General features: G+C 42.5%; 1 protein-coding gene across 8 annotated transcripts in view; it reads right to left on the reverse strand.

The window, feature by feature from the left end:
• Positions 1-13,070, reverse strand: part of DLGAP2 (DLG associated protein 2) — a 1,048,830-nt gene that overhangs the window by 73,074 nt on the left and 962,686 nt on the right. For all 8 annotated transcript variants that reach the window (XM_075598227.1, XM_075598230.1, XM_075598229.1 and 5 more), the window contains 2 exons: positions 7,475-7,557; positions 5,388-5,803 (listed from right to left, as the gene is read on the reverse strand). In XM_075598227.1, the coding sequence (XP_075454342.1) occupies positions 5,388-5,803; positions 7,475-7,557 (499 nt within the window). The remainder of the gene's footprint in view (positions 1-5,387; positions 5,804-7,474; positions 7,558-13,070) is intronic.

The following is a 13,070-nucleotide window of genomic DNA, read 5'->3' on the forward strand; positions in this document are numbered from 1 at the left end:
GAGGGAGAGAGAGTCAGAGGGAGAGAGAGTCAGAGGGATAGAGAGTCAGAGAGTCAGAGGGAGAGAGTCAGAGAGTCAGAGAGAGAGTCAGAGAGAGAGTCAGAGAGAGAGTCAGAGAGAGAGTGTCAGAGAGAGAGTTCAGAGAGAGAGAGTGTCAGAGAGAGAGTGTCAGAGAGAGAGAGAGTCAGAGAGAGAGAGAGTGAGAGAGAGAGAGTGAGAGAGGGAGTCAGAGAGAGAGAGTCAGAGAGAGAGTCAGATAGAGAGAGTCAGAGAGAGAGAGAGTCAGAGAGAGAGAGTGTCTAGTCAGAGGGAGGGAGAGTCAGTCAGAGAGTCAGAGGAATGAAGAGAGTCAGAGGGAGGGAGAGAGTCAGAGGGAGGGAGAGAGTCAGAGGGAGGGAGAGAGTCAGAGGGAGGGAGAGAGTCAGAGGGAGGGGGAGAGTCAGAGAGTCAGAGGGAGGCAGAGAGTCAGAGGGATGGAGAGAGTAAGAGAGTCAGAGGGAGGGAGAGAGTCAGAGAGTCAGAGGGAGGGAGAGAGTCAGAGAGTCAGAGGGAGGGAGAGAGTCAGAGAGTCAGAGGGAGGGAGTCAGAGGGAGGGAGAGAGTCAGAGAGTCAAGGGAGGGAGAGAGATAGAGATAGAGAGAGAGAGAGAGAGAGTCAGAGGGAGAGAGGAAGAGGGAGTCAGAGGGAAAGGGAGTCAGAGGGAGAGGGAGTCAGAGGGCGTCAGAGATACCAAGTGTCAGGAAGAAAACATTAATTTTATTGTTGTTCTTGTATCATTGCCACCAGTCATAGGGACACCCAGTACTTGTTGAGAGCGATGTTGGAGCTTTGCTACTTGCAAGCAAGTAGCGTTCATATGATAGTCTATGAGTGAGGGAATTCCCATTCGTTGTATATTATCTCAGTGTGGACGCTACCTCTGCTTTATGGTCTATGGTTGCAGTCATACATAGCGCTGTACATATTATATGGTTGATGACGCTCCTCCAGCTGGCTTTCACTGGGCAATAATTTGTTCAATACCTAGGACTTTACTCTGTTACTAATAGGCAGGAGGACTAATCAGCGATTAACGCTTATAGGTCCAGGTACTCAGCAAATATACGTTATCATTTAACACTCTTGCTAAGGGTTTATATCATCAGCGCAACGTATTTTAATTGTGTATATATAAGTTTCACTTTTTCACTTTTCACTTTGGTTTTTTCACTATAGCATTGTTAGAAAATTTAAAAATGTTTATTGTGATGTGCACCCCAAATGTACTTCTGTGAATGCTCTTGTGACTCCATCACGTGATCATTCAATTGTTAATTACATTAACTTCTGTACATAGGTAGCACTCACCTAGTGTTATTTAACACTTGTTTATTATTATATTAAATTTTGAAATTGATAGTGAGCAGTGTGCAATACTTAGTGTTGTACTAAAAAAGTTAGTCTAACAAAACTCATGTATATAAAGCATTGTATTGGTTTTCTATGTCTTCTGCATTTCCCTTGGAATATGATAATATACTGTGCAGTGGCATAAACACCGTGCTGCTAAACCCAGCAATACGGGGGGCTGAGAGTGCAGGAGGGCCCTGTTAGCCGGTGCTGGAAATTGGGTCTGTCGGAGGCTAGAGGTTGGGATCAAGTTCAGCACCAGCTGCTGCTGCTTCTTCTGATTGATGTGGGGGCGGGGCTATAACACCACACACACACAATTCCTCCTCCTTACCTGTTCCCTGCCAGCATGGCTGAGACTCACTGCAGCCTTAAACTGCAAGGAGCTTAAACTGCCTTAAACTCCAAGCAGTCTTGGGGAGGTCCTTGAAAAAAATCTCCCTTCGGGTTCATTGACCTTAAACCGAGGCTCAATCACTTGAGGGGCGATGGCAGATCTAATGGCCCGATTGGGGTTCTTACTGATTAGACACTTCTGAAGGTAAGGGAGGGCTAGTCCTTGGATAGCCTTAAAGGTAATGGTTAAGATCTTAAAACAAATTCTTTGATCCATCAGGAGCCAATGCAGATCTTGTAATAATGGTGAGATGTGGTCTCACTTTGCCTACTATAAGATGGGCTGTGGCATTTTGCACCAACTGTATGGCTTTGATATTATGTTTTTGTGGACCCATCAGCAGAGAATTTGTAAAATCCAGTCTGGAGAGAACCAAGGCCTGTGCTACTATCTGTAGAGTTGTTTTAGAGAGACGCGCTTTTATTTGTCTAAGCCGATGGATTTGGAAGTAACAGTTTTTCACAATAAATGCAATATGAGGCTGGTCAATTATATTTCTGTCAATAATATCTCCACGGCTTCTCACCTTCTCTTTCCTTGGGATGGCGGCGTTATTGATTTTTAGATCATTGAAGGCGTTCCTCCTTGCATCCGTTTGTGCTTGAGGGCCAATCAGTAGCAGATTGGACTTTGAGGCATTAAGTTGTACCCAATTCAATGCCATCCAATTAGAGGTGTTACTAAGGCAATTATTGAGACCATTCACCGTGATGATAGGATCATTGGAAATGTCCGACATCAACTGGATATAATCTGCATACTGATGGAACCGAGTTTATTTCCGACGAATAATATCCCCTAAGGGCTTGACCTATATATTTAAAATAACTGGGGAGATGGCAGATCCCTGAGGGATGCCACAAATCAGCGGGCTTTTGTTTGAAGAATTATCTTTTAGGGTCATTTTCTGACTATGGTCACTAAGAAAGGACTGAAACCAGCCCAGCACTTTACCTCTCAACCCAACATCTGATTAAGTCTGGATAGCAAAACAGCATGATTGATCGTGTTGAAAGGTGCACTCAGGTCGAGAATGATCAGAGCTGCAGTGCTCCCGTTGTCTACAGTATTGAGCAGGAAGTCCATGACACCTATCAAGGTTGTCTAAGTGCTATCAATTTGTCAAAATCTAGATTGGTGGGAGTCCAACAGATAAAATCGGGTTAGGTATTAGGTGTTAACTATTTTAGGGCTAGTTTTTCAATTATTTTAGCTAAAAATTGAATATTAGAAACTGGTCGGTAGTTACTGTATCTGTTTTCAGTGGATCGAGGGAGGTTTTTTTTTTAAAAAGAGGTGAAATAAATATTTCCTTTAGTGAGGTTGATAAAAGCCTAAAGACAATGAGAGGTTTTCAAGATCTAACACCATTTCCTTTATTAGCCAGGCCGGACAAGGGTCCCCTGGACAGCTAGATGGTTTAATCCCTGTGATGGTGATAAGGAGCTCATCCATAGTGATAGATTGGAAGGTGCTCCATCTAGTTTTAGTCAGTTCGACTGTGGAAATATCAGATTTGTGCGTTGACAGTTGTGTGGCTGAAATTTGATTCTGAATTTTTGAGACTTTGGTGGAGAAAGCCTGTTGACTTTTTTTGAGCAATAATATCAACAGCAGAACTACTGAAGCTGCAATATTGAATTCCAACATGATAGAGGAATTATTCAAAATTCAATGAGGGTATTATCCGACCAAACCAGCCTATGGACTTCCTTCAGAGTAGAAGATATACTGGAAGTAAATACTTGGTTAAGTGTGTGACCGGCATGGTGGGATGGCCCAGGAGTAGTGAAACAAACAGTCTATACTTAAGTGCGTTTAGAAAGGTTTTTTAAAGAGGAGAGTCAGTTTCCTCTAACCAAAAATATAAATATTCTGCAATAAGGATGTTTGAATTGTCTAAGGATATCAACGTTAATAAATCCATTAATTCTTGAATAAATGCCTCATTATTTCCTGGAAGGTGGTACACCACCAAAATGATGCCTGAAGTTTTAGTGTTGATAATCCATTTTTGCACAGAGGAAGTCAATGTTAGTGGCTTTAAATGAGGAGACTTTGTCCCAGAAATGGGAATTGAGATGAGATTTACAAAAGGTGCGTTCCTTTAGCCATGTCTCCGTTAAAAAACAGAAATCTGGCTTATGCTCAGATAGGATTTTGCATATTTCCATTTTTTGTTTGGGTACTGACCGGGCATTTAGTAAAGCACAGGACAGTTTACCTAGGGTATTAAACATGATAGGGGGACAAAGAGCTGGAATAGTATCAAGAGAAAATTATGATCTAGAAGCTAAACTGGTTGTGTTTGACATTGAGGTTGGATTGCCTTTCCTACTGGTATCTAATTATTTATTAATTTTAAGGTCAGCTGGTACACTGAAAGGTAAGATCTCAAAATGAATTTTGTGTGTGAGTGAGTGTGTGTGTGTGTGTGTGTGTGTGTGTGTGTGTGTGTGTGTGTGTGTGTGTGTGTGTGTGTGTGTGTGTGTGTGTGTGTGTGTGTGTGCGTGTGTGAAATTGTGTGAGTGTGTGTGTGAAATTGTGAGTGAGTGAGTGTGTGTGTGTGTGTGTGTGTGTGTGAGTGTAGGGGTGGTTGTATGAGGGAGAGAGGACATGAGGGAGAGAAGGGAAAAAAGTAAGAAAGGGAGTGAGACAAGTGAGGGATAAAAATACATGGGGGGAGTGTGAGGATGTGAGAACAAGGTGGTGTATGAGTATAAAATTAGACATGAAGGTGAACATACAGATCACGTATCAGGCTGTAAGTTCATACACAGTATTGATTTAACTGTTAAAAACCTTAGTGTGAGGGAGTAGTGGAAAATTAATTGGTATAAAAATAATGTTGCCAAAATGATGTTTTCACTTTCTAAAACAATTTAAAATGATGGTGTCAATCTGTGCACAAACACAAGGCAGGCTAAATAATATATATTCATTGAAATAACCGCGATCAAGCTACAAATCTAAAGCTTTGCCACAAATCTAAAGATATAAATTACTCAAGTGTCAATTCTCTCCATGGGATTTTGCAACCTAGGAGTGTTTATAATTAAAATTTCACGCCATTACAAATCTAAGCTCTTCACTATGCCTTTCATTTACACAGTATATTGATGTGATGTGATTAAGCTATGGTATGTTGCCTACATTAAAAAACACAATATATTTCAGCTGTCAGCAGAGTGGATTTATAAAGGGCACACGCAGCGAAATCTATTATACGGATTTAAAACAAAATTTAAAAAATGCCATTAGATATTGATCCATTAAAGTCTTCCGTAAAGATTTCTGAATATTTACATCCGTCGCTTTGCCTAACTTTGCATCAAATTGAATAAACAATCTAAAGTAGAAGAATAGGTTGCTTAAAACCAGATCCAGATCCAGGGGGAACTGTACCAAGGGTCACAGATTGTTATTATGACATTAATTTAATCAAATGCAAGAAAGTTAAATAACAAAATGTATACATTTGATCTTGGAACATATTGACACAAGCAAAAACCATTGAGATTTGTCAAGTAACAAATTGTATCACCTCCAATACAAGATACAGTATGAGAAAACTTAAAATTACACGGAGAAGTGTTCTTACTTTCTTCTGAAATATCATTTTCTTCTGCTTCTCTCTCCATGTCTTTACACCATTCCTCCATTCTTTTTGTTTCTGCATGGAGCAGCTTCATAAACCATGTGCCATCTTGTCGACTGGGAGATATTCTACCAGAATCCACTGTTTCATGACTTGGCTCTAGCCATGGATCTGGTGGTGGGAGATTTGATGTGTCAACGGGGGTCCTATAATCCTCTCTGTAACTAAACAAACCTTGAGTCCGTACTGTTCTTACTGCACCATACTGAGTTGGAGTATTAGGTTCAGAATGCCTCTGAAATGAGGAACCAAACTGTAAGCCCTTGTCCTCCATTATGATGTTTCCTGGAAGACCCTCTAACTCAAGGTCAGCCTGGACAGCTGCAGTCACACTGTTTGAACGCTTGAAACGACCATGCCTAAACGTAATAAAAGAAAAGGAAGCAATTGTATTTTTATTCATAGCACCACCATTTTTATTCTACCCTTGCAATGTAGACATTTATTAGCAGTTTAGGGGGGCACAGGTAGGAAGGTGTGTGAGTGGAGAGTGGTGGAGGAGGGAGAGTGATGTAGGTGGAGGAGGGAGTGGGCGGGGCTGTCCCAGTGGTCCAACCCAGAAATCACTGTCAACGTCAGGTGTCTGCCGTCAGGGACCCTGAGAGAGACTGGAAGGGAGGGGGGCATGAGAGAGACTTAATGGGGGGGTGAGGGATACTGGAAGGTGGGGCGAGAGAGATTGCAGGGGATGAGGGAGAGACTGGTTAGTGGGGAAATAGAGAGACTGGTGGGGGAGAGGGATGGTGAGAGAGCGACTATATGGGGAGGATTGGGAAATATAGATTGGTGGGCAGAGGGGGAAGGGAGACTGGTGGGGGGAGACGGGAGAGGAACTGCATCATTGGGGGCACAGGTAGGAGGGTGTGTGAGTAGAGTGGCAGAGGAAGGAACACAATGTTGGTGTCAGTTGCAGTGGAAAAGGGCAGATGAGGAGTGCGGAGCCAGCCCTAGCGGTCCAACCCGGAAGTTACTCACAACTTCCCGTGTCTGCCACCAGGGCGGGACCCTTGCCTGCTCCACAGGTTGAGACTTGGGGGCTGAGAGAGACTGGAGGGGGGTGAGAGAGATACTGATTGGGGGGTGAGAAAAATACTGATGGGGAAGAGAGAGAGACTGGTGGGGGCGGACGAGGAGTAGGAGATGAAAATAAAGACTGGAAGGAAGAGAGATTAGTGGGGGGAAAGGGAAGAGAGAGAAAGGTGGGGGAGCGAATGGTGTGGGATGAGGGAGAGAGAAAATTGTGTGGGAGGAGGGAAAACGTTGAGGGAGACACTGTGGGGGGGGGGGGGGGCTTTTGGAGAGAAGGGGAGTGTGTGTGTGAGAGACAACATGGACATTTTGTCAGGGGAATGACCGTGACTCACAGGACTACTGATGGGGGGATGGTGTTCTTGGCAAGTGCGCTAAAATACCTCTTTTTTAGTCTTAATAATCTTAGTACATAGCTCTATCAGACTGTTGTAACTAAGGCGCGTCCATGCTGCTTGCTTGCGTGCGAGAGAGCTGCGCGATGAGTCACATTAGGGTAATGTGATCATGTATAGTGCACATGCACAAGCGAGTTACCCGGCGAGCAGTTTTAGCAGACAAAAATTATTTTGTATTTGCCACGGAATGGTGAGGTCACGTGAGCGTTCACCCAATGAGGGTGAACCAGCTCCGTGATGTCACGGCGGCTCACGCACGCAGGCAGCATGGACTAAATACTCATTCAGCTATGCTGCGCACTGGATAATGTTACACTAAGAAAACTGGATCATTGATCAAGGGCTAATGCAGATTCAGAACTAAAGCTAATTCAAAATTCATTTTTATTGACTGCTAATGAATACATGGCAGATGTGTAAGAGCTCGTGAGTGAATCTGCCCTGAATTATCATAGATCAAGCTTTCTAAAACAGACTTTGCGAGACTAGAGTGGACTGGGAAGCCAAGATTAAATACCTATATAAATAATTTTAAAGGGGCCGGCAAGCAATAATATCTCTGATAACTCTTCACACGTTCAGAACATAACTGTGACATTTTACCGTTTTGCATCTTCAACTTGCACCCCCACAGAATGGTATTCTCGAGGTCCTTTGCTCTCTGTATCTGAGTCGGCTGCTTCCACCTAGTTAAACATAAACCAAAATACATTTGTGGGAAAAATCCTAAAAAACACAACAAACTATTGTATTTCTAAAGGCAAACATCATGAAATTCGGAGCGTAACATTTGTAGTTATCTGATATTTTCTAGCACATAGCAGTACAGAGTCCGTGGTGCACTCTCGTCCTGGTGTATATGCAAAAATAGAAAAAATAGAAGAGACACAACAGACAGGAAAAATATATATAGTGGCCAACTCCTGCGGTGGTCATCCACACAGTTTAGTATGCCCCATGAGGAAGTCTGCATTGACGAAACGCGTAGGGCGGTACCTAACAAGTGGTGGACTGGTTGACACAGCAGAGGTAACAGTGAAGGATGAACAAGGACATTTGAACTCTCATTCAGTGATTTCTTTGTATTTGGCCACCACAGGAGTTGGCTGTTAAGAGAGTTTTCCAGGATCTCATCCTCCACTCTATGACCCAGGGGGTCCCTCTGCTCACGACACTTATTCCACTTGTAAGTGCTTAATGTTTTTATTATATTTTCTGCTTATAAAGTTACTTTATTATCCCTTCTGTCCCCTGCCTTGTCCTTTTTGTGAGTATCCTCTACTTCAGTGGATGATCTACTACATCATATGAGTTGGTCACTCGGGAATAACCAAAACGCCTGTTTTTCTCACAGAAAATGTGAGTAGTACTACTATATATTTTCATTCATTTTTGTGCTAGCTCCAAAGTACTACACTATATATATATTTCCTGTCTGTTGTGTTTCTTCTATTTTTGCATATACACCTGGACGAGAGTGCACCACGGACTCTGTACTACTACTTCAATAGTGAATCGGGATCGAATTCACCCCACGGCAGCACCCACCACAGGACAGTATCTTTATTCATTTGATTTTTATTCAGTATTGTGCGCTCTACTCTTTGCTCATACCTGTCATTTTCTAGCACATACAGTAGATCTTATAAATCTGTAAAGTTACATTATTTTCAGGCATGTAAAGGCAATTTTTACAATGAAAATAGTATTGGCTTCTAAAAAAAATGTTGGAGCCGGGGAACAAATAAAAAAGTACTACGGATTGCATTGCCATATTCATCATTCATATTACAGTGTCCCAACTTCATACAGTCAGACCCACTGTAGTGTTAGGACCTGCATACTGGTCATGCCGTGAAGTGGCTGCAGACTTATAATGCTTTGGCCAAAGGGTTTAACTAAATGACCCTTACTCATGAGAATACTAAATGAAGATATGATGATTTCAATCCTAATTATTAATTATGCTATATTCTCATTATTCATATATATTCAGCATGTAACTGGTTAATTTAGTATTATGTTGTTAGAATTATATTAAAAAATGATTAGCTGCAATGAGAAGAACATAAAGTCAGTCTCAAGACAGGCAGATGTGGAAATGTTTGCTGAGTTGAATAGTATATTGTCTTGAGTTTGAATTCAAAGGGTAGTTAAATATAGATAGCTAGTAGTAAAAAGACAATTCGATGAGTTGGTCTTAACATAGGATTAACTCTGGTTTACTTTGTGACAGAACAAGATTTTCTTCTACTGTATGTCACAGTAAATATTGCTAAATGAAGAAATTGTGTTCTAAGATTTATAATAAACCAAGCGTAAGTGAGTGAGAGAAAAATAAGTGATTCCTATCTTTAGACTGTTTGAGAGAAAAAGTATAAAGATTGTATTTGAATTTATGGAATTCAGAATCACTTAACCACCAAGCTAAGAATCCTTAATCACCAAGCTAAGAAGAACAGAGCTAATGATTTTCCACTCCATAACTACAGAATTAGCCTGACTGATGCAAACCTGATGACTGAAATTTAGCTGTAAAATATGTTTCTATATGTCCCTGATTAAATTAACAAAAGAACCGTGCTGTGGACTATTTGATATATATTGCATTTAATTAAGAAAATCTTCATTAACTAATGAAGACTAGCAAGTCCAGAAAGACTATTCTTCTTTATTGGCAAACCAGCCAGGAGCCAATGTTTTTGACGAACGAACCAGACCTGTCCTGTGCCTCATACACTTCTAGAGAGGAGGGAAAGCAAGAAAGGAAAGAAACCCACGAGAGGTCGTGAGAGGGAGTAAACCTTATTGCAAGGAAAACTCTCCAGGTACCCCTCCATTCAGACCTTGATGAAAAGTGTACAGGTCACATTCGGAGAACTATATTCGGAGAATTTAAAGGTGGCCACACGACCAAAGCAATCAAGGAGGGACACTCCAGGTCTGTTGCAGTGCAGAGAAGTGGCACTAGACAAAGAAATGGTAGCGCTAATCCAGAAAGGTGAAACCCGCAGCCTGTGATATATCTCCGACCCCCCAGGTCGGACCAGAGATTAGAAACCGATGTTATATCTATGGCGCTGGGTATACAACATAAAATAAATAAAAGTTTTATACAACCAGTGGGGTGATGGACTCCGCTGGAACTCTTCCAATGATGACAGTGGGTCATGCAAAAAGAATAAAAACAGACATAGTGTGATACAGTTACTCACAATACATAATACACCACTAGACTAGCACAAAACACTAAAAAACAAACATGTGCTGAGACACAAGACTAAAGTCAAAAATCACATTTAATTAAATAGCATTAAAAGTAATGGTATCGTCTGCACAGCAGCCTCAGGTGTACAATGCCCGCTTACCAGACATGCATAGGGTACAAGCAGTGGATAAATCGGAGAGTATCCCCTCTCATTGGAGTTGCACCACGTGTGCTGGCATCGGGCTGGGGCTCCGTGAGAATCCCCTGCCGTCTGTTCCACCACGGACCTCCACTGCCCACGTGCACCGGCTGGTGTATGCTTGGAAAAGCCGCCGTGTGGATTGCCTGGATGCGCGTCGGTGCTCTCTGCCGGATGCTCAGATGTTTCACCGGATCAGTGTGCCATCCACCGCAACCGGAGACTGCAGCAGCCGGGTGGGCTGGGGATGAGTCCGGGTGATGCAGCAGGTAACGAGGCAGGTAACGGAGCAACAGCTGTGCAGATGAAACCACCCTACACGTTTCGGAAGACTGCGCTTCCTTCCTCAGGGGTAGAAAAGTAGTTCCTTGGCCTGGCACAGTCCGCATCTATATAGTCCCGGTTTAAAGGTACATAGATCCAATACATTGGTGGACATGCGCAGTGGCTCTAAAATGAGTCCCTGGTCTCAGCAACACTAACAACATTGTACAATAACATAACAACACATATATGACATTAGACACAATATAAACTACATATAAACTACAACACTAATGAACATCCTTCTAAAATAACCTGAAATGAACCAGGAGACAAAAAATACACAGTTATGCATAACATAAAACACATAATAGTAATGCATGCTGGCAAATATAACAATTAACCCCTTGTGGGATGAGTTGCACCTTTTGTCTAATTGAGCAATTTATGATCCACCAAGCTCCAACTACAGTGTTCTGCTGGTAATCTCATATATGGACAGGGTGCAAAGGGGGCTGCTGTAAAAGGGCATAAACATTGGGAATAAACTGCTGTCTCCAGACGAACTGGTCTTCAAGTGGCTTCCAAGCAGGACGAAATGTACAATCAAACAAAAAGTGACTATATTCACTAACTATCATGTGAAAAAAGTGATATATACTTGGTGCTAATAAACACTATGAATTATACTATATATGTGTCTTAATTTTGAAGTATATGAAAGAGCTTTTTAATGGAATACTAAAATATAGCCTACAGACATTGTAATGTGTTTGGTATGTGCTACGTTAACAGAAATTTACCACAAATGGACTTATTTGTTAACTAAAAATGCTTTGAGGTCAAATTCGACGTTTAGGCCCCTAGGGGTCAAGGTCTTAAGCTCATATATCCAGAAGGACTCTTTTCTCCCCAGGAGACTATTGATGTTACCACCTCGCCAGTTAGGTGTTAGTGCCTCTATCGCCATACATTTCAGTCCCGTAGGGTCTCTATTGTGTAAAGGTTTGATCACGCATAACGTATCGAATCACTTTCTCCAAGTACACAATAGAGTGGAAGCCACTTGAAGACCAGTTCGTCTGGAGACAGCAGTTTATTCCCAATGTTTATGCCCTTTTACAGCAGCCCCCTTTGCACACTGTCCATATATGAGATTACCAGCAGAGCACTGTAGTTGGAGCACAAGATGGTGCTTGGTGGATCATAAATTGCTCAATTAGACAAAAGGTGCAACTCATCCCACAAGGGGTTAATTGTTATATTTGCCAGCATGCATTACTATTATGTGTTTTATGTTATGCATAACTGTGTATTTTTTGTCTCCTGGTTCATTTCAGGTTATTTTAGAAGGATGTTCATTAGTGTTGTAGTTTATATGTAGTTTATATTGTGTCTAATGTCATATATGTGTTGTTATGTTATTGTACAATGTTGTTAGTGTTGCTGAGACCAGGGACTCATTTTAGAGCCACTGCGCATGTCCACCAATGTATTGCATCTATGTACCTTTAAACCGGGACTATATAGATGCGGACTGTGCCAGGCCAAGGAACTACTTTTCTACCCCTGAGGAAGGAAGCGCAGTCTTCCGAAACGCGTAGGGTGGTTTCATCTGCACAGCTGTTGCTCCGTTACCTGCCTCGTTACCTGCTGCATCACCCGGACTCATCCCCAGCCCACCCGGCTGCTGCAGTCTCCGGTTGCGGTGGATGGCACACTGATCCGGTGAAACATCTGAGCATCCGGCAGAGAGCACTGACGCGCATCCAGGCAATCCACACGGCGGCTTTTCCAAGCATACACCAGCCGGTGCACGTGGGCAGTGGAGGTCCGTGGTGGAACAGACGGCAGGGGATTCTCACGGAGCCCCAGCCAGACGCCAGCACACGTGGTGCAACTCCAATGAGAGGGGATACTCTCCGATTTATCCACTGCTTGTACCCTATGCATGTCTGGTAAGCGGGCATTGTACACCTGAGGCTGCTGTGCAGACGATACCATTACTTTTAATGCTATTTAATTAAATGTGATTTTTTACTTTAGTCTTGTGTCTCAGCACATGTTTGTTTTTTAGTGTTTTGTGCTAGTCTAGTGGTGTATTATGTATTGTGAGTAACTGTATCACACTATGTCTGTTTTTATTCTTTTTGCATGACCCACTGTCATCATTGGAAGAGTTCCAGCGGAGTCCATCACCCCACTGGTTGTATAAAACTTTTATTTATTTTATGTTGTATACCCAGCGCCATAGATATAACATCGGTTTCTAGTGCAGAGAAGTACAGTACTCACATGGAGGTGATCGCAAAAATATTAAGTTACGAAAACTTAAGGAAAGGACGTGCGAACGGATATATTTCAGTCGACATGGATTTTCCTGACACCCATGCCTATTGATAGAAACAATCTAATGAAAGCTGATGTAGCTAGGTACCCTCCGGCCTCCCCGTGCTCCCGTTCCCCCCCCCCCCCCCTCTTACCCTTAGAGATGTGCGGCAGGGTGTCGGAGTCGCTGGCGGTTCCCT

The sequence above is a fragment of the Ascaphus truei genome, chromosome 4, assembly GCF_040206685.1.
Source record: "Ascaphus truei isolate aAscTru1 chromosome 4, aAscTru1.hap1, whole genome shotgun sequence".
NCBI lineage: Eukaryota > Metazoa > Chordata > Amphibia > Anura > Ascaphidae > Ascaphus > Ascaphus truei.